This window comes from Oncorhynchus tshawytscha, linkage group LG16, assembly GCF_018296145.1.
Source record: "Oncorhynchus tshawytscha isolate Ot180627B linkage group LG16, Otsh_v2.0, whole genome shotgun sequence".
In the NCBI taxonomy this organism is placed as follows: Eukaryota; Metazoa; Chordata; class Actinopteri; order Salmoniformes; family Salmonidae; genus Oncorhynchus; species Oncorhynchus tshawytscha.
The window spans coordinates 47321922-47349868 of NC_056444.1; the positions used below are offsets into that span (position 1 = coordinate 47321922).

General features: G+C 41.2%; 1 protein-coding gene and 1 long non-coding RNA gene across 5 annotated transcripts; one reads left to right on the forward strand and one right to left on the reverse strand.

Moving 5' to 3' along the window:
• Window positions 1-17718: 17718 nt before the first annotated feature.
• On the reverse strand, window positions 17719-23848 carry LOC121839613. Its single transcript, XR_006079066.1, has 3 exons — window positions 23722-23848; window positions 18811-18890; window positions 17719-18618 (listed from the first exon to the last, which is right to left on the reverse strand). It is a non-coding gene; the product is annotated as an uncharacterized LOC121839613 (long non-coding RNA).
• On the forward strand, window positions 21072-26205 carry tnnc1a (troponin C type 1a (slow)). 4 transcript variants are annotated; one of them, XM_024375157.2, is made up of 6 exons: window positions 21185-21306; window positions 23033-23063; window positions 23757-23903; window positions 24278-24392; window positions 25106-25242; window positions 25588-26205. In XM_024375157.2, exons 1-6 carry the CDS (start codon window positions 21283-21285, stop codon window positions 25671-25673), a joined length of 540 nt encoding a protein of 179 aa, XP_024230925.1. In that variant the 5' UTR covers window positions 21185-21282; the 3' UTR covers window positions 25674-26205. The 4 variants fall into 4 exon arrangements, with proteins under 4 accessions (XP_024230924.1, XP_024230923.1, XP_024230925.1 ...); XM_024375158.2 differs by having other exon boundaries at window positions 21188-21306; window positions 25486-26205; XM_024375156.2 differs by lacking the exon at window positions 23033-23063 and having other exon boundaries at window positions 21072-21306; window positions 25486-26205.
• Window positions 26206-27947: the final 1742 nt, after the last annotated feature.

A 27947-nucleotide genomic window follows, 5' to 3' on the forward strand; every position in this document is an offset into this window, starting at 1 on the left:
ACAAATGCAAGGCAAAAAGAAAGCAACATTACCCTCTATGGAATTCAAAAAAAAAAAAAAAGTTTTGACTTCAGTGGTAAGTATATAACAATATTATCTGACTTTGATGCAGGATTTTAAAAAAATGTATTGAAAGTATTCTGAAATAAGAGGAACATTTTTTCATCATACATAGATAAAGTGAGTTTTTTTTTATAGATGTTTTTTTCCATATCAGGTCAGTGACAAAAGTTTTGGGGGGGGGAATTTACACTGCATAATTGATGACATTGTGGTTGACAGCTAGCTATATCTTATTACAACTGCGTTGAAGCATACCAGGTCTAAGTAGTTTTTTTTACCAAGCAGTTTCGTTGTGAATTATTGCTATGGCATTGCTTACAACATATTTTTTACCCAACAAAGAAGCAAGATTTGACACTTTGTTATTTTATTTTGTCATAATACCACCTCGAAATAGCTTAAAATGTCTATATTTTATCCATACTCAAAAATTGTGAGAGACACATTTGTGAGACACTTGATTTTGAGATATATTTGACTCATTTTACTTAGTTGTGTAAAGTGTGGTGAATGGAAATTACAGTCCATTCCTAGAAGTGAGTTCCCAGTTAATATCAGGGGCATTTTGGCAGTAGAGTACAGTACAGTGTGAATGTTCCCATCCTACTCAGACAGTGAGAGCAGAGCGGCTGAGAGGGCAGCAGATGGTAAACCAATGAGGGGTGAACTAACCCACTAAATGATATCACATTAAATGCAGCATTTAAAATCCCATCTGGGTTGCCATCCCTCTGAACATGTAGTTTTAAACATGACACATATCTACACACCTGCTGATGCAACACAGAGACAAGTTTGCGGCTGGTGACACTGGTGTCACGCCTGCTCTCTCTCAGCTGGTCTCTGAACCCATTGGCTTTTCGTACCTCTGAACTCCATGGGTTTCATTCTCTGAAACCTGAGCAATCCCCTTTCACTAGGCTGCATGGCTGTGTGGTTCCACTCCATGAATCCCCCTGCATGTTCCATTAGCTGGAGATTATGTGCAGTGCCCTCACATGTACTGGCTTTATAGCGTTTCATGTGATCATCTTCGGTGATTGATCACTACCAACATCATGAGGTCTTCTGTGTCTTTCTAGCTCACTGAGAATTCCAAATGACAAGTCTGTGAACAGTGTGTGACCGGTCAATTGCAATGGAAGGAATGTGCGAAACTAACATGTTCCTTAATTGCTTACAGATATCTTCAATTCTTATCTTTTCCATTTTATAATGTATCCATATTGGGATAGTAATTGCATTTTGCAGCAAGCAAATGCACACTATATGTTACAATTTGAGTTAAATATTGGAATTGAATTGAAAATGGAATTGTGGAAAATAAGTTGATGATCTAATGGCAAAAAAATGAAATAATTCCCAGATGGTATTTATTGCAAATTGACTCATAGTAGGATGATGGTACTATGATATTGCCAAGCTCCCAATATGAAACATATTTCATACAGGTTTGTTTACTATATTTGGGTGAAATATGATGTAACGTTGATATTAATGTATGGACCTACGGCATGAATCTGTGAAAATGGAGAATGGCAATTAAATTCCACCAAATAATAAACGTCTTATTATTAAAACGCAAAGATAAAGGATTTGGAAATGTAGGTAAGCTTGCTCTCATTGAATACATTGAATAAGTCAACAATAAGACCATGCAACTGACAAAGATAACCTTTGGAAATGAATTAATTTGAAAAACTAAGACATATTGAATGTTAATACTGATTCATTGAAAATTGTTTCATCTGTAATCTTGTGAATGCTATTCTCATTATATGAAAAACAAAGCTGGTTGAAAATTATTTTATTTTATATTAAAAGGCAAATGTTAGATTTGATCCCTCAATTGTGGACATACATACAGTAACTCCTATGCTGTTACATAATTCCTTCACATGACAATGACAACAGTATAACAAAATGTTGTACTTGTTGTATATTGCATCTTGCATAATTCTTGCACAACCTTACATTCACATCTGTGTTTAATTGTTCTGTAATTTATGTGAGATTAGAGCATCTCTAAATCCGTCTTGAGCCCAATACTTCCAACAATCTGACATTTGAGGTCACAAACAAGCTGGTTACTATGATGATTAGTCATTAGTATGCTAATCATAAGCAATCCACATATTTTATTCATATGGTTGATGACTTGTTTTTATCTGTGCTGCCAAAAAATGTACACACATTTCAGTTTATTACGTTTTTGAAAGTTAAAATGTAGAAGGTAGAAGAGCTTAACATTTTGGCACAAAATGAGGACCGGGGAAAAACATTGCTAAGGAAAATCTTCCATTGAACTGGTCTCAGCACATACAACATGGCTGTAAATGGAATATGTACAATATGTGTACATTGTCACTTTAATCATTACATATAATAAGCAATGATTAAATATGAGCATCCTTTAAATGCTAAATAAACTCCCTGCCGGTGGTGATATACCCCAGTAAACATGCTAAGAAAATGAAATCTCCTCAAGAAGAGAAGCCATGGTCCCATTTGTCTGTGCCTCCTCCAGTAAAGCATTTGTTTAGGATGACCTAAATTGGTGCTAAGTGGATGCCTCAGCAGCTCCGTCTCAACCCACAAGCGCACGAACGCACACGCGCACGCGCACACACGCATACACACATAAAAAAACATAGAGCTGCTGAAGGCAGTTTTATGCAAACTAAAAAGCTTTCTTATATGCTATAGCTTATAGGTTGACCAATCATATTCAGGGAGTATTGAGGGAAGCTTCAGTCAGATTTGTGGAGCCTGTTCTCTCACTCACGTCGGTGTTTCTTGGCTCTGATTTCACCTTAAATGTAAATGAGCCAAATCCCTCTGCTGCAGAAATACTGGCTGCTTTATTTCTGTTGATAAGCATTTTGACGCAACATTTGTCAAATGATCAAACATAAACATAACGCCTGCCTCAACAAATCTGTGACGTAAGACATTTAAAAGGGAGTGCAATGTTTTACGTTGTGGTCATCGATGTATCAACGTACAGTAGTAACAATGAGATAGACCCCTGAGTTTAGAATTCCTGACAGCCAGCACACATTTATGTGGGTTTAGTAAACATATGACTTCCATGAAAAAACAGTATGGGGGCACTTAATCGCTTCAAATTTTGTACATGTGTTGCTAGGCAACAGCATAATCGGTCTCAGTCTCCGTCTTCTTATATGGCTCTTTCTTGTGGGATTTCTGCGCTACTAATGCTCAAACTCCATTAATAATGCCCAAGATTAGGCTTCTGAGGGCGAGGGAAAAATAGGCACCCAGAAATCCTTCAAAATTCAAATGTGCATCGAAGACTGACTTTACCGTCCAATGAAATCTTACTAATACTATGCTAACAATATCAGTAGTAATACTTGTTTTGATGCTTACTTACTTATAATACTAATCACTGCAACTTTTTATAAAGCTCTGCTGCCGCAAACTACTAAAGTCACCTCAGCTGCCGTCACTACTACTTCCATATTTGCACTTCCCATTATACTACTCCTACTACTATAATCTCGCCCACCAGCCGGCTCTCTGCACCAGCAATCTAACCTGGGGATGAGGTTACTATGACTACTACTACTACTACTACTTCTATTGGGTCATTAAAGCAATAGAGTGCTTTTTGGGTAGTGTAATTTGGTTATTTATTTTTGTACATAATCTTAAAGAGAACATGTTCAAGTTAATAAAAAACATGTTTTCCTATCTCCAGAGGTTTAAATTTGGAAAAATTACTATACAGGGTGGCAATTAAAGTAACAGGGTTAACCTTAACAGGGTTGAAGTCTTCATCATAAAGGAACTGTCCTGTGAAAATCTCACTTTTAAACGTTGATATGCTGTTAACTCATATCCAAATAATGCTGTTGACTTCCCCTATTCTCAAATCTGTGGCAAAAGCATGAATTAGTGAAAAACCACCACCTCAAATCTCAAACAGACTGTTTAAAAAATGCTTGCTATTTCCTCACATAAGGTGAAGTCACGTTGGGTCATTGGCTGAGCTGGCCAATCAGCCGATACTTGTCATGAATATTTTTTATGGCCGGTATACGCCCACACCAATCTGTTATTTTTTTAAATATATATATATATTTTTTAAATACTTACAGTGCCTTCAGAAAGTATTCACACCCCTTGTCTTTTTTCACATTGTGCTGTGTTACAAGGTGGGATTAAAATGGATTTAATTGTCTTTTTTCCAGCGATCTACACAAAATACTCTGTAATGTCAAAGTGGAATAATAATAATAAAATGTGTCAAAATATGAAATGTTAATAAAACACTAATATATCTTGATTACATAAGTATTCAACCCCCTGAGACATGTTAGAATCACCTTTGGCAGCGCACACAGCTGTGAGTCTTTCTGGGAAAATCTCTAAGTGCTTTGCACACCTGGATTGTACAATATTTGCACAATATTCTTCAATGGTTGTTGATTATTGCTAGACAGCCATTTTCAAGTCTTGCCATAGATTTTCAAGCCAATTTAAGTCAAAACTGTAACTAGGCCACTCAGGAACATTCAATGTCGTGTTGTTAAGCAACTCCAGTGTATATTTGACCTTGTGTTTTAGGTTGTTGTCCTGCTGAAAGGTGAATTTGTCTTCCAGTGTCTGTTGGAAAGCAAACTGAACCCAGTTTTCCTCTAGGATTTTGCCTGTGCTTACAACAGCTCTATTCTGTTTATTTTTATCAACAAGCAAAAACATCCCAATCCTTGCCGATGACAAGCATACCCATAACATGATGGCGCCACCACCATGCTTGAAAATATGAAGAGTGGTACTCAGTGATATGTCGTGTTGGATTTGCCCCAAACATAGCACTTTGTATTCAGGACAGTATTTTTTTTGCATTTTTTGTGCTGTTTTACTTTAGTGCCATTAGAAACAGGATCCATGCTTTGGAATATTTTTATTCTGTACAGGCTTCCTCCTTTTCTCTCTGTAATTTAGGTTAGTATTGTGGAGTAACTACAATGTTGTTGATCCATCCTCCGTTTTCTTCTATCACAGCCATTAAACTCTGTAACTGTTTTAAAGTCACCATTGGCCTCATGGTGAAATCCCTGAGGGATTTTCTTCCTCTCTGGACACTGAGTTAAGAAGGACGCCTTTATTTTTTGTAGTGACTGGGTGTATTGATACACCATCCAACGTGTAGTTAATTACTTCACCATGCTCAAACGGAAATTCTATGTCTTTTTTTTGTGACCCATTTACCAATAGGTGCCCTTCTTTGTGAGGCATTGGAAAACATCCCTGGTCTTTGCGGTTGAATCTGTGTTTGAAATTCACTGCTCGACTGAGGGACCGTACAGATAATTGTATGTGTGGGGTAGAGAGACGATGTAGTCATTCAAAAACCATGTTAAAACACTATTATTGCTCACAGAGTGAGTCCATGCAACTTTTTATTTTACTTGTTAAGAACATTTTTATTTCTGAACTTATTTAGGCTTGCCATAACAAAAGGGGTTGAATACTTATTGACTCATGACCTTTTTTGTTTTTTATACATTTGTAAAAATGTCTAAAAAAGTCATTCTACTTTGACGTTATGAGGTATTGTGTGTATGCCAGTGACACAAAATGTAAATGTAATTCCTTTTAAATTCAGGCAGTAACACGACAAATGTGGAAAAATTCAAGGAGTTGTGAATACTTTCTGACGGCACTGTAATTAAACGATTTTGGAAGGAAAACTATTTCACTCATATTGTAATTAATTATTGGTTATATTTCATAGAAATTTGGAAACACTGGACAGTTACTTTAAATCACCCATAACTCCCCCTGTGACAGGGGAATGGAAGCTTGTTGTATGCAACAGGTAGGGGCAATTGAATGCAAGCTTCACCCCCAAAAAATGTAATTGGTAAAACATTTCTAGCCTGTTTATCTGTGGGTAACAGGGTTGATGTGTAATGCTCAACCAGCTCAGTTTTCCACCACCAAAAAAAAACAGCAAATGGCCAAGGAGAGTAGAACCAGCTCACCTGCTTTTATGCTATGATTTGATGATCAATGTTTCTTTTCCCAAAATATTTTTTAAATGGATAGTTTCATCGTATTAAAATGATACCTGGAACCAGAAAGGGTTCTTCAAATGGTTATCCTATGGGGACAGACAGAAGCCTTTTAGGTTCTGGATAGCACCTTTTTTCGAAGAGAGTAGGAATTTATAATGATGCTGAAAACTTAAGGACATTTTGGGGTTAAGTGGGTTAAAATCTTCCTATCAGTCGGAAAAACATGAGGGACTTGTCCAAAATGCTAGCAAGTCTTTATTCATAAAATCAGATGTATAAAATGTTCCATGTGGTCTATCAACCTGGACTGAGGGATAAATACATCTGGGACACTCCAATTCATATGGTATGTATTAATTTGTCACTAGACAATCACTTACAAAGTATAGACTAACGATCGCTGTCCATGGTGCTGAAATTCCGAGTTGACTATCAAATCGATAAAAGGCTTTCTGTGGTGCCAGGGAATGTATAGCGTTGTTTATTGGTAGGCCTATTTGGTTGTAATTTTCTCATGTTAAGCCTAACATTTCATGAAGCTATACACGGTGTCGCATCGCAATACTGCCATTTTTAGACTGCTGGCTAGTGGCAATAATGTAATTACTTAAAAAGAAAAAATACAACTACCCTCACGTTTTCTCCCAGCTTGGATAGAAGGTTATTGAGCATAAAACCAGTCTATTAAAGCCAAATGATACAGTCAGACCACCCTCAAAACACTAGCTTACTAGGGACTGAGAATAAATTCAGCCACTATTTATTGTTGAACTTAGAGGGGTTTGTCTGGCTAATAGCCTACATAAATGGGCTGCAATATTCAAGGTTAATTAAATCAAATCCAGCTTGAGAGACTCCCCTGGTCTTCTGAAGTCCTCCTTTTTTTGCGTGCAAATGTTTTTATCACAGCCTGTAGGTCCAGGTTGTGGGCCCCACTGTTTTCTATACTGAATATGCCAACCGCAACCTGGTCTCAACATTTAGTATGGTTCTGTATGTAAATCTGAGTGACTCTATTTATTATGATATGTTAGGGTTCGTGTGGTATGTATTCATTTGTGGATGTCCATCACCCATTTCGTATGATATGTTATGAATTACAATCGTTTTATGTGTTTCAAATTTGCAAAACTTACAATATGTTACAAATTTTCACAACGTACTACATGTTACGAATATGAAAAATGTATTATATGTTACGAATTCTAGCTATGGGTTAGGATTAGGGGTTAGGGTTAAGGTATAGGGTTAAATTTAGGAGTTAGGATAAAAGGTTAAGGTTAAAGTTAGGGTTAGGGGAAGGGTTAGATTAAAGGGTTAAGGTTAGGGGAAGCTAACATGCTAAGTAGTTGCAAAGGAGCTAAAAAGTAGTAAGCAGTTGAAAAGTTGCTAATTAGCTAAAGTAGTCCATGATGAGATTTGAACTCGCAACCTTTGGGTTCACGTTATACACCCACTCATCCAACCAGAACCCTATGGTGGGTTTCCAGTACACCAAATGTTACAAATTGCAATTCATACAATATGTTACGAATTTACAAAACGTGCAATCAAATAAAATAAAATAAAATTGTATTTGTCGCATGCACCGAATACAACAGGTGCTGTGAAATTCTGACAAGCCCTTAACCAACAATGCAGTTTTAAGAAAATATAGTTACGAAAATATTTGCTAAATAAACTAAAGTACAAAAAAAGTAACACAATAAAATAACAATAATGAGGCTAAATACAGGTGGTACCGGTACCGAGTCAATGTGCAGGGGTACAGGTTAGTCGAGGTCATTTGTACATGAAGGTAAGGGTAAAGTGACTATGCATAGATAATAAGCAGTGAATAGCATCAGTTTAAATGCAAATTACTTTCTTGGTGTGTTTGGACCATGATAATTTGTTGGTGATGTGGACACCAAGGAATTTGGAACGCTCAAACCGCTCAACTACAGCCCTGTTGATGTGAATGGGAGCGTGTTCGGCCCTCCTTTTCCTGTAGTCCATGATCATCTCCTTTGTCTTGCTCACGTTAAGGGAGAGATGGTTGTCCATTGCACCACACTGTCAGGTCTCTGACCTCCACCCTATAGGCTGTATCATCAGTGTCGGTGATCATTATTGACAAATAGACACACACCGCCACCCCTAGTCTTACTGGACGTAGCTGTTCTGTCCTGCCAATGCACAGAAAAGCCAGCCAACTGTATATTATCCGTGTCGTCATTCAGCCAAGACTCGGTGAAACATAAGATATTACAGTTTGTAATGTCCTGTTGGTAGGATAGTCTTGGACGGAGCTCATCCAGTTTATTCTCCAGAAATTGCACGTTGGCCAATAGAACTGATGGTAGAGACGGGTTACCCACTCGCTGACAAATTCTTACAAGGCACCATGATCTGTGCCCACTGTAATTCTCTTATTTTCTTAATGCGAATGACAGGGATTTGGGCCTATATCCTTCGCATCAGACTCATTGAAGAAAAAATCTTTGTCCAGTTTGAGGTGAGTAATTCCTGTTCTGATATCCAGAAGCTCTTTTCGGTCACAAGAGATGGTAGCATAAACATTATGTTCAAAATAAGTTACAATCAAAGCGAGAAAAAACCCACACAAAATAGCACAATTCGTTAGGAGCCGGTAAAATGGCTGCCATCCCCTCCGGCGTCTTGGTCATATGTTATGAATTCCAATTTGTTGTGGCTAATATTAGATAGGTGGCTAGGTGGCTAAAGCTAATGTTAGCTAGGCAAAGGTTAGGGTTAGGGGTTATGGTTAGGCTTAAGGTTAGGTTTAAGGTTAGAGTTAGGGTTAAGGTTAAAGGGTTAGGGGAAGGTGTTAGCTAATATGCTAATTAGTTGCAACGTTGTTAAAGTTGTCCGTGGTGAATTTGGCTTGCTAGACATTTGCTTTATACACCAACGCTTCTACCCTGACCAACCACCCAAATTTATTTTTTGCTGTAAGTAACCTTCTGTCTTATGTAACCTTACCAAACGTAACATATCATACTAATTTGAGTGTCCCGTATTTACATTTACTATGTTATGTTTAGTCTATGAGACCAGGCTGGGTCTATATTAAAGGGCACTTCATTTAATACAACAGGCATTTAAAAGGAAATATTGGTGCTAATTAACAGTAGTGAAAGTGCTAATAGTACAGACACAATATGTGGTGTTAATAATAGTAATTATTTCTGCTAACATTTCTACTACTGTCAATACTGACTACCATTACTGTTACTGTTACCACTACTACTACTACTACTACTACTACTGCTACTAATACCTATTTTGATAGTGCTTTGTGTTCTGTTTCTTACCTTCGATAATTTTAATGATAACGAGTTTCAATTATAGTTTGCCTGCTTTCAAAAACAATACAAGATGGTTGAATTCTGGGTGACACTGTTACAGAAAACTGTAAGATGACAACTGCAGTATCATAACATCCACCTCTTACTGTGAGGCAGGAAGAGGGAGAGGCGGCAGAGGGACGAGGGATCATCATCACCTCCAAATACACTCACCATCATTATGAAGCCCTACATTCTTAGAAGAAAATGGTGCTATCTAGAAACGAAAATGGTTCTTTGGCTGTCCCCTAAGGTAAACCATTTTATTTTGCTGAATCTCTTACTCATACAGGTCCCTTGTGGGCATTGAACCCACAACCCTGGCATTGCAAGCACCATGCTCTTCCAATTGAGCCACATGGGAACTAAGATATTTGCCCTGGAACCAAAAAGGGTTTGTACCTTGAACCAAAAAGGCTTCTCCTATGGGAACAGTCGAAGTACCCCTTTGGAACCCTTTTTTTCTAAGAGTGTAGGAGCTATATGGAGGAGCAGAGACATTGAGCTGTTTGAAAATGTCGTTTTTTTTTAACAGAAAGCCTCTAATCTCTCTGCTCCACACTGCCCCTGCGAATCTCCCCTATTCACGCGCATCACTATGGAAACTGACTGACTGGATGGCTCGCTCCTGCAGCCTGCCTGCCTGAATTGCGCCATGCAGCCATGTCTGGGGCTGTGAATGACACGCAGGTTGCACAGCAAATACCTTGTCAATCGCAATGCCAACCAAGCATGTTTTCGGCAGCCATGTTGTTTTTTTGGTGGCTGCCATCTTGATGCTGTCAAGACCAGGGACTCGATGGGCTCCGGCCTAAAAGCTGTAATCTGTGTGTGTGTTCATGTTATAACCTCACCCGTGAGAGCCTCAGACCTACATTATCATCTAATGGCTAGCTAACTACTGACATAATTGGATAGGGACGTCTATGTCTACAGTTTTTGAGTTATTTGGCAACATACTATTTTTGTATGTTTACTATTGGCACCCTGTCCATTTCTTTTCCTTTCTTTCCGCGAAATAGTGGGGGTAAATATTGGTCATGGTTTTTAAAAGGTTTATCAGCTTCAAAGCTGAGCGAGCTGGTCCACCAGCTCAACTGGGAGGACCCAGTTCTGACAAGAATGGGCCGGAGCATGTGAACAAATTCCCCAGCTAAATGTCTAATTCAGGGCTTTTGCATAAAGCTTGGAGAAGCACATTTACGTGTGCTGTTGACGTCAACCCTAATTCACCGCAACCCCCAGTGATCACAATAAACGATCAGCATTGTCAGGGTTATCCTTAATTGTGTAATTAGGAAGTGGTGTTTCAAGTTTCACGTTTTTATTGTCACGTGCACAAGTACAGAAAAATGCCTTTCGTGCTTGCTCGCTCTTTCACAACAATGCAGTAATCAATTTCAGTAGGAGTTACTATACATTTTTAAAAGTCTGAGACAAACACACAAGAAATAGAAATAAGAAGGCACGAGAAAGGTATTCATCTATATACTGTACAGGGTCAGTTCAGGGGTCAGCAATGCCATATTTACAATGTGCAGGGATACTGGAGTGGTACTGTAGGGTTAGATACAGAGGCATCATCCTCACAAGGGGCACAGGGGCACGTGCCCATTAGATTTGTCCTGTTACAAATAAATACAATTACAACAACGACAACAACAAAAAACGTCACTTTACATATGTATATTTTTTTAGACTACTAGCCACTTAGCAATTTTCTGAAGTTGGCTTTAGCTAGCTCAGATAGGCTCCCAACCATTTCAAGCTATCAATCAAGTTAGAGTAGCTAGCTTGTCTGACTATTTTAGCTGGCATGCCTGCTGGCAAGGTTGGTAGACTTTAGAAAAGCAAGCAATAACTAAATATACTGAATAAAACTCATTCCTTTCAATCTTTTACCCAGATTTTAGCAGAGATGTGGAGCAGCATGTTTAGTTGCTTTAAAAAAAACAGTGAGGAGGATACAGACACCTCAGGAAGTATGCTTAGATATGCAGAAAAACAGACATCATTTGTACGTAGATTTAAGCATAATGACTATTGCTCTAGATTGCAGAAAAAAAGCTATTTCAGGTGCTTGAAAAATGCTAAATTCCTCAACCACCCTCCAGCCATCCTCACGTACTTGTGCCCCCTCAGTTTTGTAGGGTCCAAGATGCCCCTAGTTAGATATGCATGGAGGTAAGGTGACTGGGCATCAGGATGTATGATAAAAAGAGTCGCAGCAGCATATATGATGATTGTATATGAGTGTGTGCGTGTGTGTAGAGTCAGTATGAATGTGTGTGTGTGTGTGTGTGTGTGTGTGTGTGTGCTATGTGTGTGTGAGCAAAGGAAGTGTGAGTTTTGGAGTGCCATTGTGAGTGTGTGTAGAGTGTGCATAGAATGAGTGTGTGAGTGTGCATTGAGTCAGTGCAAAGATCAAATTGAAGGGTCAATGCAGATGGTGGCTGTCTTAGAGGGTGGAAAAGGGTTCAATGACAAAACCATAAACGGTGCACAGTCAAGTGCATCGTACACAGTAATATATTTGCTGACATATCATTCACACATGCCAGACATGCTATGGCATAAACACTGTGACTGCTTTGGCTGATGGGACACACATGTACGGACATTGTCCTGATTTACGGCCTTTTAAAAACAAATGAGTCTGCGCCCCAAAACCCACCCTCCCGCCTATTGTGGCTGTCACCTTAGATCTGTTCACAACAGTGCCAAAAGCGTGGCCAGCATTAGAATTAGCTGGCTGAGTGGAACCTCTGCCCACAGTCGGGCCTGTAGGGCTTCTTAAACATCACATGATGCTTAATTAAAGATCCTGCTGCAATTAGGTTGTTGGAGCTGGGCCAGATGTCTATCAGTCAGTCGTCACAGTCAGTCTCAGCCCGGTTGACTAATCAGCTGGCCCACTGAGTTACTGCATGAGCTCCCCTGTCTGTCGCTATACTAGAGCGCTGTGCTGTAGAGTAGATGGCTCTCTGAACTCTCCTCCTCTACTGGGCTCAGAGCCACTGTTCATGTGAACACAGAAAGGGGTGGTTTATATTATTTAGCAAACCAGGATTGAACCTGTGTCGGTTTAGGTGTTCGCTGTGTGTACAGGAAATGCCTCTTTGCCATGGTAGCGATCTACCTTCTGGTAAAAATAAATAAATAATAATAATTTAAAAAAAAAAACATCTGCAGTCATGTTTTCAAATATGTATTTTTGCAATTGCGTATGTGGGATCGCTGGTTCATCTCAAGTGTTTTGATACTCTCAGATGCATTTTTTGGAGCGAGTAATGCCTACATTTTGGGGGTCTCAGGGTTTGACGAGAGTTTCTGTCAGAAATCACGGTGTAGACAGAAACCGCTCCATTCAAATAACATCTAACTTTATCGAAGTGATTGATTTGCCACTCAAATCAATATAAAATCGAGCCAATGGTGTACACGGACACGTAACATATTTCACATGACATTACCATAGAAACCAAATGAGCCAGCTAGGGACCTTTGACCCCATCATTTTGATCTCACAGAACATTATGAGGCCTGAGTAACAATCAATATCAAGCACTGGATTAACTTGCAGTTAGATAACGCTGTTAGAATTAAGGAGATAAATAAATCCAGTATTCCATTTGTGTCGTGTGCATTTAAAATAAAGTTGCTGTTATTGTCAGTATCTACTTGGTAAATATTTTCTTAGCTATTCTTGAACTGTACTGTTTTAAGGGCTTGTAAAAGCAAGCATTTCACGGTAATCTACAAGTCTACACTTGTTGTATTCGGCATGTGTGACAAATAAAGTTTGATTTGATTTGATCACAGGTTTGAATACCTTAAACCAACATGAAGGGGAGGGGGGGGTATTTGAGATGCTGTTAGTGTGTGGTTCATTGACAGTCCCTGATTGGGCAACACAATGGTCAGTGAGAGGTTAACACCTTAAGTTAACACAAACATATTCTTCATTTATGCCTTGGCTATGTGAGAAAGAAGGCAATTGTATCTTTGATCAATGAGATTATAACCTATAATTACCCACTCAAAAAGACAGCCAAAAAAGTTAGTTGAATTTCCAATGTGTTATCTATGCTTTCAACTGTCTAAAAGCACAACCAAATTCCAATGGAAAAACAATGTCTGATTTTTTGTTTCGTTTTAATCGGACTGTGTAATCATTGCACTGTCAACCATTTAAAAGCACAACCAAGTTCAAATGGGAATTACATCCCATCAGATATTTTGTATTTTTACAACTACTTAATGTGTTATCACTCAGCTTCATTTAATAGCACAGCCAAATGACCTGAAATCCAGTTCAGATTACATTAAAAGTACGTAGTGCCAGTGGTTGAGATTCCACCCTCAAAACAACAGTATTTTTCATGTAGATTCACAATACATTGACAAATTATGCTGGAAACAAAGATGATTCAAACAGTTTGTGTTCAGTGGGTAGCTTCTATTTTATTTAATTGTATGTCTACATGCTTTAAATATCCCTTCGTTATAGATACCCCCATTTTCATTTTATTTCATTTCATTACATTTCATCATTTTTTATTTTTTTTCACACTCTCTCATGAGCATTTATTGGATTAAAGTGTTGGGAGGTTAGTATTATTTCTCGGAGGATTTGGAAAGATCAATGGCTTCATATAACCTTTTACCGCAGTGGGCTAAATCAGGGTCACAGAGTGATTCTTGGTCATCTTAAAACAAATCGACTTAGGGACAAAAGTAGGTCTATACACCTCACACACATGATTATGGGTTTAAACAAAAGAACACACCTGTACCATGTCAGATATAGAGTTGAAATGTATACGATCTTGAGTTTGCATCCAAATATTACACTATATATCCATCACAGAAGACTGAAATATAACAAAAATGTTTGACATAGAAACACTGGATCAACAAAAACGTTTAAAAAAAAAAAAAATTCACGATGAAGTTATGAAACGTATTAACAACATTCCACCCGTGAGGCCAAAGAGCTTTTGGTCATTGACCGCAGGAAAGGGCTACAGATTCTCACCAAAGGAATGCTCTTAGCCCCCTCCAGTTTTGGAACTCCAAAAAGGCCAGTCTGAAAAGAGAGTCTTATAGTGATGGGGAGATGCAATTTTGTAATTCAATTCACAAAATGTCATATACATGTTTTTTCTTCTTCTGCCCATTTAGCCCAAATCATGTTAGTCCATTTACCACGGCACAGTACACTGCGTGTGTGTGTGTATGCATGTGTGTGTGTTCAGATAGTGAATGCTAATCAACCTTTGTTTCGTGTGAGGCATCATGGAGACACGTACTGTATTGTTCAGAGACTGTTGTCATGTTCAGACCTATTGTGCATGATGAGACGGACCCAGAGGCTGTGGGTGAATGCCAATGCTCCTGCTTGTGTGTGTGTGCATGCAAGTGTTCTGGCGAGCGCTTTGTGCGTGCTGAAGACAGAGACAGCAACGAGTTTTGTCTTTGTGTGTGATGTGGGCGCCGACGTGTCCCAGCGCTTACGCGTGTGAGTGTGCGTGTGTGTGCATGCATGTAGGCTTCCAGTATGTGTGTGTGCTTACGTGTGTGTGTGTGTGCCTTAGTCTGCACATGCACATGTAGCCTATGTGTGTATGGTGTGCTCCTGTCGGAAGCAGATTGAGAAGCGTAGTGTGTGAGTGCGATGCAACACCTTCAATAAACAAAGCTGAATCCATCCATCCCCTAAAATGGGACAGATGCGTGGGCAGGGATGAAGTCACTTAATTCAGTTGTTGGCAATGGCATCAGGAAACATTGACCTTTAGTGGATTCCTTGAGGCCATCCAGTGAGTCACATGAGGGCCGGATATTTACAGTGTCTCTCATCATCGGCCTTGTCAAATCACAGCACACTCCACTGAAGGCTGGGCGGCCCAGGGGCGCAACTTCAGCCACACAGATGGACGCATAGGTGATTTGTTCCTCTTTGAGACAGAACGTACTATAGCCTCAATTCGGGGATAGAAAATGGATATGTGTGTGCGTGCGTGCTTGTGTGTGTGTGTGGAACACACATGCACCCCGGGGTGTCCTAAGCCCCACAAATCCGGGGCCAATTCTTCTCATAAATGGGCTTCATCCATGCGTTTAATCCCCAGCGAGTCTTGTGAATTGTATTACCACTGGGATTGTACATGGGACCTCTCCCAGCAGATACTGTTGACATTTTCTATGGTACAGGTTGGAGGAACGTGGAGCTCATCTCAACAGGAAATTGACTTGTCCTGTGCTATATTCTTTCTCTCTGTCATGGAGTAAAAAAATACATGGTAACATCAGGTAACACTGATCAAAACACTGCAGAATTATTTCTAACTAATATTGTGCTGTTATTCCACTTCCGTGGCCAGTGATGATAGCTGGGTGATAGAGTGACCAGCCACATTCGTTCATTTCCCCACGAGCTCCTTAGGCAACGCTTGACCTTTCGACTGAGTTATTCTTGTACGAATAATTGTTTTCTTGTAGGTACTGTAGGTGTGTAACACGTACCCCCCATGACTCAAACTGAGTGATTTACAATATGTGTTACACCACACTTACAAGGATGATTACATAATTACAGTAACACTACCCAAACCTGCTCAGTGAAACTGAACTGTATTATCTGAGGCATGTCTTTAGGTACTATCAGAAGCATGTTGTCTTGCAGTTAATGATGATCTTGTAATGGCCAAAGCCAAAACTTTGCTATTTTAAGACTGTTTTTTCAACTGATTTGATTCAGGCTGTTCTGAAGATTTGGTTGCTGCAGACATGAAACAATTTGAGTTATGTAAGAAACACAAATTGCCCATTTCCCTCTTTATTATAATTTGCTGTTCAGGCGGAATAGCTGGGATGTTGAAAACAATGATTGGCAGAAATGCTGGCCAATGCAATAGCGCCAAGACACGTGTTAGGAGGAGCATACATATTTGGAGAGATTTTCCTCTTAGTTTTTTTCTTCTGTCTACGAGAAAGTTATCCTCAATGATGCATCATCAAGTTGAAAGCCAATGGAAAGCCTTTCCTCCGAGTCATGTCTGTCTGGTGAAGGCTTCTCATGCACACTCACCTGACTCTGCATGAGGAAGATCATTGTTGACTTTTACTTCCTCTAGATAGTCAAATTTGATCGTCTTCTCGCAGTACACAAATGACTAATTTGCTAATATTCTGAAGGACGTGTGTGCGTGTGTGTGAGAGAGAGAGAGCTGTCTGTGATGTGGACTTTGCCCTCAGAGAGATGAGAGACCGATGATAAGGTGTTAGGTCTGTAACTGGGGGGCAGTGGTGTACTGCACCCACCGTCATCGCCATGACGCACACCACTCGAATGGCATTGAAGACCACTGATTACTGAAAAAAAGAATGTGTCATCTGTGTTCAGATCTATCTTCATCAAAGCTCATATACTGCAGGTGTACACACGCACGCACACACACACACACACACACACACAGACAAACAACTCACTGAAGGAACATGCACCTTTGATGTCACTTGATATCTTTTGATATATTCAACAACATGTTCATTCCAATATAATATCTCATGATTATAACCAGCATATTAACATGTTTGTTTTTCAGTAATGTTTATTTTTATTGCAGTCGTGAGGGTGGGTTGGGGACTTGGTGGTCTGCGTGACAGTAAGCCCTTCAATGCAAACCTTGCAGCCATCAAACGGCAATGGGAAAGTAAATGAGAGAGAGGGAGAGAGTAAGAGAGAGACACATCCCCTCTCCTCTAAAGCCAAATCTTTCCATCCGAGTCTGACGTTTGTCACCGTTTGAGAGCGGAGAGAATACAGGCTCCCCTCTGACTGGTAAGTGTTGGCTGGAGGAGTGCTCGCTGTATAGAGAGACGTAAATTGCCCCGAACCACTCCCCCTTTTAGTCCTTCACTCTGAATACACCCCAGATAGAGAGGGAGGGAGAGGGGGGCGAGAGAGCAGATAAGAGGGAGAGAGTTAAGTGAGGAGAGAGAAAGGGGAAAGAGAGAGGGGAGAATGAGAGTTAGGAGAGAGAAAGGGAGAGCAGCAGAGAGAGAGAGAGAGTGTGTGAGAGGGTGAGAGAGAGAAAGGGAGAGAAAAGGGAGAGAGAGTGTGTGAGAGGGTGAGAGAGAGAAAGGGAGAGAAAAGGGAGAGAGAGTGTGTGAGAGGGTGAGAGAGAGAAAGGTAGAGAAAAGGGAGAGAGAGTGTGTGAGAGGGTGAGAGAGAGAAAGGGAGAGAAAAGGGAGAGAGAGGGGGGGAAGAGAGGCTGATGAGTAACCCTCCAACCAAGGAGAGAGAGACAGAGGAGAGACATAGAGGAAGACACCTGGCCTGCATGACAATAAAACAGCAAATCATTTCTCTGACAACCTTTATGCAATAAAATGAATTAAATATCACTAACAGAGGAACTGTGGTTGCACGCTGTAACATGAAAACAATATTACACACTTGGTTTGAAGAATGCAGGGGCCAGATTCTTAAAAAATTGACGATTTGATATTTTGTCCCTTTTCCAATAGAAAGACCATTTAACCTAACAAAATGGTGAATTGAACCTATTTTGAAAAAACCATATGAACTTACAGTATTTGCTGGCTAGGCTAGTGCAAACCTTGAATACTATTCCGAACCTGATCCGTCCCAAGTCAAGGCACCCAACGAAGTTCATTTTTATCTTCGCTATGACACATGAAATATAATCATTTGGACACGTGGATTAAGTCATCCATAACATTTGCATAAATGGTTCTTATTAAGGTTACCAGGGAATAAATAATGATTGCCAAACCTGTGTGTGCGTGTGTGCATTCGTCTGTGCAAAAGGCAAAGGAGAAGAACGAGGAATACAGTGATAGCTCTCCTCATCTCCTCTCCTTGTCTGCAGCTACAACCCGGCCGGGTTTCTATGGCAACCTCTCAAAAACGGTGTGCGGGTGATTTGAGGATTTGAGATGCACTGTCTGATCATGTGTGGAGATATGGTTGGCTCTTTCGTCAGCAGCCCCTTCCTCTGTAAGAGGAAATTGGTGAAGTGCTCCAGTGAAAACTGCACTCCGTATGCTCCTATTGATGTGGGCTTCTCCAGGCTCTGTCAGGCTGCCATCCCACCGTCGATAGAGCTCATTCCGTCTGCATGTTTCTGGTTCAGTCAGAGAGAGAGAGTAGAGGCTTTACATTAGAATATACTGCCCCTCGTAGAGCTGCTAATACTGGAACTCAATACACACTCCGCTCATCTGTCTGCTGGACACTGTAGATTGACTCATCAGTATGCTTTGAGTGGAGATCATAGCCATGGTGACACCCACACCAATGTTGACACCCAGCTTACCTTGCATGTCAAGTGGAGTTAGGTGCAGCAGGTGACGTGGGGACGTCTTTCACCGTATCACTGCAAGCATCGTTTTTTGCCTTTTGAGGGAGAAATGGGAAAGACTGAAGAGATGACTACTGTAGGAATGACAGTATCTCCTGCTTCATTCTCCCATAATACTTTGCGCTAGTCACGTACTAAACCACAATATTATTTAAAAAAAAAAAAACATATATATATATATATATATATATATATATCTTCTCTCTATAGAAATCCATGTTGAGATTTCATCCCTTTTCGTGGTGTGGATTGTTTGTTGTGTTGTGTTGTGTACACTAAAGAGAGTGATAGCTGTTGGATTCAGGCAGGGTCTCCCTGTGAGAACTATCTGTCTGTGAGGGCAATGAATTCATGACTGATGTTGTTCAGTTCAGCCTTCTGTCTGTGAAGCCTCTTTATTCGTGGAGCATTTCTCTCTCTATGAGGGTTCTATCTACCTCTGTGAATGATAATGATTTGTGTGTGACTGATGCTCTTCTTCATATCTCTCTCTCCCTCTCTCTCTCTCCTCCTCTCTCTCCCTCTCTCCCTCTATCTCTCTCTCCCCTACTCTCTCTCTCTCTCTCGCTCTCTCTCTCTCTCTCTCTCTCTCTCTCTCTCTCCCCTACTCTCTTTCTCTCTCTTTCTGGGCTGTTGTGTTGTTGTGTTGCAATGTTCATAAGCTGTGCCAGTCCCCATTAGCATCCCATTGGAACCCAGCAGGATCAACAGCCTTTTAGAGTCCCTGCCTCAACACCACACCTTCTGTCGCACTACGTGGATCTCAGAACCGTCATGCATGGTGAGGTTTTAGAAGAAACTGTGTATGTATGCTGTTCTCTCCTACAAATGGATGAGATTGACGAGGCACACAAGGCACATGCATGATGCCTTTGGGGTGACTACTGTCCTTTCCTATCCAAGTCAGTGGGGTGGCGGGGAGAATGTAGCGAAGCACAGGAGCAGGAAAGTATTGGATATTTTGTGGCTGAGGACATGATTTGTGTTCAGATGTGTCAAGAGGGGTGAGCTGAGGTGCGGCTTACTATTTCGTTCCACATCCACACTTGTCTGTTCCCATGATACACATCAACACACAAAGGAATGGTCTAAGGTGTTCATTTCATTCAATGTTTTCAGGCAAATTGAAGTTCTTGTATTTGACCCAGATTTCTGACTTGAGCACCCTGTTGATAAATGGGATACGCTGTAGCACACCTAGCTGCGTAACAACTCTATTAAAACAACACACAGTAAACAGCGCCCTCTGCTGACTGAATGTAGTTTATAAAGGCTCAATATAAATATATATTTTTTTACCTAGGCAAGTCAGTTAAGAACAAATTCGTATTTTCAATGATGGCCTAGGAACAACAGGTTACCTGCCTGTTCAGGAGAAGAATGACAGATTTGTATCTTGTTAGCTCGGGGATTCAAACTTGCAACCTTTCGGTTACTAGTTCAACGCTCTAACCACTAGGCTACCCTGCCACCCACGGTATAATATAATGTTAATTGTATACCTATAAATACCTATTGTTAAACCGTATATAAAAATGTTAAAAAATAAAACCTTTCCCCCTTCAAAATGCTATGTTGTAAAATTCTGCTGGACAATGATTGATGATTTGTGCATTACAGAAACTGCACATTATACTGTGCAATCGCCATTTGGAGGGTGTTAGATTACATTTTAAATGGAAAGTGTCAGATAAGATAATTGAAAATAGAAGTAAAACCCTTGTCGGTTAAATGGGTATTAGTTAAACACACAGACACCCACACACACACACACACAAACACACACACACACACACGCACACACACACACCCCACCCAACCCACAAACACACATCTCTTTGATTGTGTTTGTTAATGGCAGGCTTTAACCCGTTTGTCTGAACCGCTCTGCCTCCCACTCCCGTCCCCAGTCCACTGACTCTTATCCCTAGTCCTCTAAATGGGGGATCCTCTATTCAAAGTTGCCCACCCTCTGCCCCCTCTTGTCCCAAGCACTGTTTTGCTCTGGTCTGCCCTCCATGCCCCTCTCCCCTGCCCCTCTGGTCTACGACTGATGGTGGAATGTTGAGTGTCTCTAGCTCCCTCCCTGGAGATTAAGGTTCGCCATGCGTGCCCCTTCACTTCATTCCATTCCAAAGTGTACCCCCTAAGAGCAGCTACATTTTTATCTGAGCCTGGTGGTGATTGTGATAGATCGGCCCAATGACACACACACACACACACACGCACACATGCACGCGAGACACCCTAGGGGATGGGCAGGCGGGCAGGCAAGCAGGGTAGGGAGGGACCAGGCCCTGCCAGGCTCCAGCTATAAAACCCTCCCAGGATGGGGCCAGTGTCCTGCTCCTAGCTGTGCTCTACCTCGCTCCTCTGTGCCACTACATCCTACAGACAGACAGGCAGTGGCCAAGCCAAGCTTTCATCATGAACGACATCTACAAAGCAGCGGTACGTCCCACTCCACTTCTACAACAGGGTATATTGTTTGTGGAGAATGTGAAAGTGTTAGTATTTAGTAGGTAACATCATCATGAAAGGTTTGCTTTTAATATTGTTCAACTTTGGATTTCAGTGATAGGTGACATGGATGAAAATGCTGTTTTGGTTTAATTGTGAACTCCGCCAAGTTAAGTTTAAGAATAGTTTAATAGTTTAAGTTTAAGAATATTTTGTTGTCAGATTTATCTCTTTTGGACTGTAAAGGTTTATGTAGGTTACTATTTCAAATTAACACTTCAGCACCCGAGGGTAGGATTCACCCTTAAAAAGAATGAAAAGTACCTGTAATATTTAGTATTGAGGGTAAATTCCACTTAAAAACACTTTTATGTTTTTAACAGTTTTAAACTACAAACTACAATGTTTCAGATCAACAATTCATTCAAATGTGGTACATTTGGATATTCCCCTTACAACAATTTAGCAATTTGTAATTCTGACATTGCTCAGATGATTCAACTTCCATTACAAACTGTGTCTGTCAAGCGAACACACACAACACCAGCCTTTGACAAGTGAGGTGAGACACCGTACGTATATAGACCTTGTGCCTCTTGAAGCCTATCAGGGTTGATAGGAGCACGCCAGGGGTCAGAAGCAGGACAAGCCCCTGGTCCACACTGTGGTTTCATTCATGACTACAAATGGAGCAGTCCCACTTCTCATCGGCTAATTTTGGCCAGTTGCTCCTAGCCTCCTGCGTGTGTGTTTCTGTGGTGCCAGAAGAGGGCTTCAGGTCTAGATACCCCCCACCCCCACCCCCCACACACACACACAGCTGAATTCCAGCATTATCTGTGTGAGCCACTGGGAGAGCTGTTTGTTTATCTGTCTAGCTATCTCTGCCTGGTGGCTGATGGGCTGGGCTGGGCTACCCGTGTCTCTACTGGGCATTACAGCTAGAGGAGTCAACTACAGGGAAACAGACTGGAATGTGTGTGTGTGTGTGTGTGTGTGTGTGTGTGTGTGTATGTGTGTGTGTCGATGTTTAGATGGACATGGCTCTTTTCCCCCCAATATATCATCACCAGAGGAATGTGTGTTTAATTTGTTGTGGACGACAGACAATAACTCTTACGTAAGCAGCTGTCTCCCTCTCTCATTCGCGGTAGCTTTTCCTGGATTACTGTGCCATTGTTGAACCAGATCCACAGCTATGCTAATTTAAAGCACCGTGTATCCTGTCCTGTATCTGCTGTTTCTGATCCTCCTGTCAATGTTTTTTTAACCCCTGCCTCTCACTGGCCCAGGCCTCATGTATGAAATATAGGTTTTGTGTTTTGTGAGGGACGGACGACCAAGTGTGAAGGACCAAAATAAACTTTGTGTAAACTAAGGCGACATTTGAGGTGAACTGCTCCAGAGAATCGGTTCCACCTTGTGGAGTCTACTGTATATCCCCTGAAGGATTATTTTCTCGATCAACATTTTTATGGTTTAGGACTGGGCCTTGTCTGAGCTGAATTTGAAAACGCCACAAATGAGATTAAAATGACGGGCAGACCGTAGATGTTGTACACGTGTTAATTGCACGAATGGAAAATGTTATATTGTGCTTATCAAAGGAATACAGTAAATCAAAGTTAGGATTTGGGGTTGTAAAAGACATCCCAGAGTGGATTCAATAACAGATATTGGCTCGACTGCTTCTGAAAACGTTCCATTTCTTCAATAGGTAGAGCAGCTGACAGACGAGCAGAAAAATGGTATGTAAAATGTGTTCATCCTCAGTGTTTCCCTCAGTGTTTAGGAATTATTTCAGTAGCGGTGGCAAAGTCGTTTTTTTTTTTGTGGTGGCCACAATTTCGCAGCGTGGGTGCGCCGCTGCTAAAAACATATAGGGGAAACACTGCATCTGAATTTCTTTATGGTTTACTAATCTATGTCGGTCTCTGAGGCCTATGCATAAATGTTTCTTCATGTGGGATATATATCTTCACGTTCTACTAAATTTAATCACATCTAAATCAATATTTGGCCTAAAATGTGTACCATTCTCTCCTTCAGGCCAAGATGAAAAGTAAATTCTAGATATCTCAGAGGATCACATTTTTTATTTATTTAACTAGTTATGAACAAATTCTTATTTACAATGACAGCCTACCAAACCCAGACGAAGCTGGGCCAATTGTGCGCCGCCCTATGGGACTCCCAATCACGGTCGAATAAAATTACAGCCTGGATTCAAACCAGGGACTACATTGACACCTCTTGCACTGAGATACAGTGCCTTAGACCGCTGCACCACTCGTAGGAACCAAATCATTTGATTGACCAAAAAACGTATATCTTACACTAAAGTAGCCTACACATAGAACTGACCATGAAAACAAAAGGGGAGGGGGGAGAAGAAGAAGAACTGACCGTGGTCATGTGCTGTGCTGTGCTGTGTGTTGCAGAGTTCAAGGCAGCCTTTGACATCTTCGTCCAGGATGCAGAGGATGGCTGCATCAGCACCAAGGAGCTGGGCAAGGTGATGAGGATGCTGGGGCAGAACCCCACCCCCGAGGAGCTGCAGGAGATGATCGACGAGGTGGATGAAGACGGTAAACACACACGGCTCACACGGAAGAGAACAGACTCAAATGACTACAATAGGCAAATGCGTTTCCCATGAATAATTCCTATCGCGAATCGCGAATCACGTGTTAGAGTAAGAGGTTAGCTCATCAGCAGTGGATGAGGATGGTACACAACAAAAGGCAGACACAAGTGTTCTGCTCATCAAAAGGCCAATTCATGGCTCATTGATGGCCCGGCAGGGACAGTTGGACACTGTTCTTTGTCAGACTGTAAACACACAAAAGACAAGCATCGCATGGCTGAGTGGAGGATCTGGTCACATGTAGCTGCTATATCAAAGATAGGCTCCTTGATCCAAAAGGTGGTGTGACATCATTCTGTTGACATGTCTTTGCAGGCAGTGGGACGGTGGACTTTGACGAGTTCCTGGTGATGATGGTGAGGTGCATGAAAGACGACAGCAAAGGAAAGACAGAGGAGGAACTGGCGGACCTCTTCCGCATGTTTGACAAGTACGTTTGGTCCTCATAAGTACATAAGGAGATTCATGAGGGGGATGAACTCTGTACAAGTAACTCTTTCTAGTCTTACCCAACTAAGTACCCACAGCCTAGTACCACCAGGATAGACAAATACACAGGAATGTACGCTGCAGAGTTTTAGCTTGGGTGCTAGTTTGTTTCTGTTTTTGTCTACTTGTCATTGTTTGAGGAGGCAACTATGTAATATTTTTGAATACAGAAACAGTCATGTTCCCTGGTTAACCGATTTGTGAAGCAGTATAATCCTCCTCTCCTAAACGCTACAGACTCCCCAGTGTAAACTGGTCCGGTACAGAAATGATGTTGTGCAACATGCACTGACCCTTATGAACAAATAAGGAGGATACTGGGAGTATGGGATGGAGGCACTCATTTGGGAACGTGCAATAGTGAAAACGTGAAATGTAACTAACTGTCAAACGATCATGGATATTGAAATTATAGGATTGCGGAAGAACACTATGTGCAGTGCGCAGGGATCTTGGGGGGGGGTGTAATATTGAATATAGGGAGGGGGCACAGTTGCATAATGGGGAAGGGAGGCGTAAGAGTCCTTAAGCAGTCATTTTATGAATTTGTATGTTTGATGTGTCTCTTGCCCAAATGCAGTGCATTTTATTGCACGTAAAGCATACATCTGTGAAATCAGGCAATGAAGAAACGTATCCTCTATGGCCCCCCAGGAATGCGGACGGCTACATAGACCTGGAGGAGCTGAAGGGGATGCTGGAGGCCACAGGGGAGGCCATCACCGAGGACGACATCGAGGAGCTCATGAAGGACGGGGACAAGAACAACGACGGGAAAATCGACTATGACGGTAAAGTTTTGGAAATGGGAGTTAAAGCACATAGTGTCGAGACAGAAGCACTCATGTATTTTATGCGTGATACTGATGCAAGTGAACAGTTCTATGGATACTTCTCTGCTAGGAAAGGAAATTGGGAATATGAATTATGCATGGTGACATGCTGTGTTATTCACAGGCAAAGCAGTGTCGTGACCAAAGTGAGGGAAATAATTCACTTAATTGACTCCCTTTTTTCCTCCTTTTGGTTTCCAGAGTTCTTGGAGTTTATGAAAGGAGTAGAATAAACAGCATCAAGAGAAGACAGAGTCCGCTGACCCTTAGTGATATTTTTTCTATTTCTCTTCATCATCATAGACATCTACGGAAAGCCGGAGGTTGACTTTTGGATGTCATCGGCAGAACCTCTGAACGACTTTGCAAGACCTAGTTCAATAATCTGATTGCTTGTGTATTTTTATAACTTTTTACAATTTCTTGCATTGTTGTAAATACTGTCTGTAACCTGTTATAGGTGCCCCATACACTGTGTTTGAGTAAATGTAACCAACCGAAATATTCACATTAACAACTCACATATCACTTCAGTTTGCCTACTTGAACTATGCATTATTGTTTAACTTCAAATGCATATGAATTTCTGCAGTGCCACAAACAGTTTACAAATCTCTTATTTTTCCAAGTTGCTGATGTTGTGCTGCCGGACAGAATGCTGTTTGAAATACATCCTTTTAGGCATAGGACAGTACATCTGTCCCTGTAAGTCCCTGTAATTATACCATACTTTGATTAGCCCGTTAGTAGTCTAAACATACATTGAAATGCAATGTAGCCACAGCGGCACAATGCAACGGTTGTATGTTTTAACAGATTCCCTCAGGGCCATTTAATCTGCTGGAGAGCCTGTGATGGATGTACACACCATACGTCTGCATAGAATGTACAGTCAAGTAATAAATGTGTTCGCCAAAGCAACGCCTGGTTTGCCTGATGTCGTATCTGTTTGGAAGTGTTTGCTTCAATGGAGTGTTTTTGAGCAGAAATGATTCTTTACCATGAGAATATTTTTTTTATATACAAGTATGGGGTAAAACTCAATAAGATCATGTACGCCGTTGGTATGAATCTTTCATTATAACTTGTGAACTTCACTATTTACTCCAACTCTTCAGAGTCCTTCTGATGTCTCCATATTGTATTTCTCTCCTTTTTATTGTACTGTAGATGTTGGTGCTATACAGAGGATCTTCTCTGCAGGGGTGTAATAATAATTAGGTGGGCGCTTATATTTGTCCGATTTCACAGATGTACAATTGTGTATTAGAAATATGTTTTTGCATATCAAATCAAAATCAAATCAAATCAAATCAAATTTTATTTGTCACATACACATGGTTAGCAGATGTTAATGCGAGTGTAGCGAAATGCTTGTGCTTCTTGTTCCGACAATGCAGTAATAACCAACAAGTAATCTAACTAACAATTCCAAAACTACTGTCTTATACACAGTGTAAGGGGATAAAGAATATGTACATAAGGATATATGAATGAGTGATGGTACAGAGCAGCATAGGCAAGATACAGTAGATGGTATCGAGTACAGTATATACATATGAGATGAGTATGTAAACAAAGTGGCATAGTTAAAGTGGCTAGTGATACATGTATTACATAAGGATGCACTCGATGATATAGAGTACAGTATAGACGTATGCATATGAGATGAATAATGTAGGGTAAGTAACATTATATAAGGAAGCATTGTTATAAGTGGCTAGTGATATATTTACATAATTTCCCATCAATTCCCATTATTAAAGTGGCTGGAGTTGAGTCAGTGTCAGTGTCAGTGTGTTGGCAGCAGCAACTCAATGTTAGTGGTGGCAGTTTAACAGTCTGATGGCCTTGAGATAGAAGCTGTTTTTCTGTTTTTCAGTCTCTCGGTCCCAGCTTTGATGCACCTGTACTGACCTCGCCTTCTGGATGATAGCGGGGTGAACAGGCAGTGGCTCGGGTGGTTGATGTCCTTGATGATCTTTATGGCCTTCCTGTAACATCGGGTGGTGTAGGTGTCCTGGAGGGCAGGTAGTTTGCCCCCGGTGATGCGTTGTGCAGACCTCACTACCCTCTGGAGAGCCTTACGGTTGAGGGCGGAGCAGTTGCCGTACCAGGCGGTGATACAGCCCGCCAGGATGCTCTCGATTGTGCATCTGTAGAAGTTTGTGAGTGCTTTTGGTGACAAGCCGAATTTCTTCAGCCTCCTGAGGTTGAAGAGGCGCTGCTGCGCCTTCTTCACGATGCTGTCTGCGTGAGTGGACCAATTCAGTTTGTCTGTGATGTGTATGCCGAGGAACTTAAAACTTGCTACCCTCTCCACTACTGTTCCATCGATGTGGATAGGGGGGTGTTCCCTCTGCTGTTTCCTGAAGTCCACAATCATCTCCTTAGTTTTGTTGACGTTGAGTGTTTTCCTGACACCACACTCCGAGGGCCCTCACCTCCTCCCTGTAGGCCGTCTCGTCGTTGTTGGTAATCAAGCCTACCACTGTTGTGTCGTCCGCAAACTTGATGATTGAGTTGGAGGCGTGCGTGGCCACGCAGTCGTGGGTGAACAGGGAGTACAGGAGAGGGCTCAGAACGCACCCTTGTGGGGCCCCAGTGTTGAGGATCAGCGGGGAGGAGATGTTGTTGCCTACCCTCACCACCTGGGGGCGGCC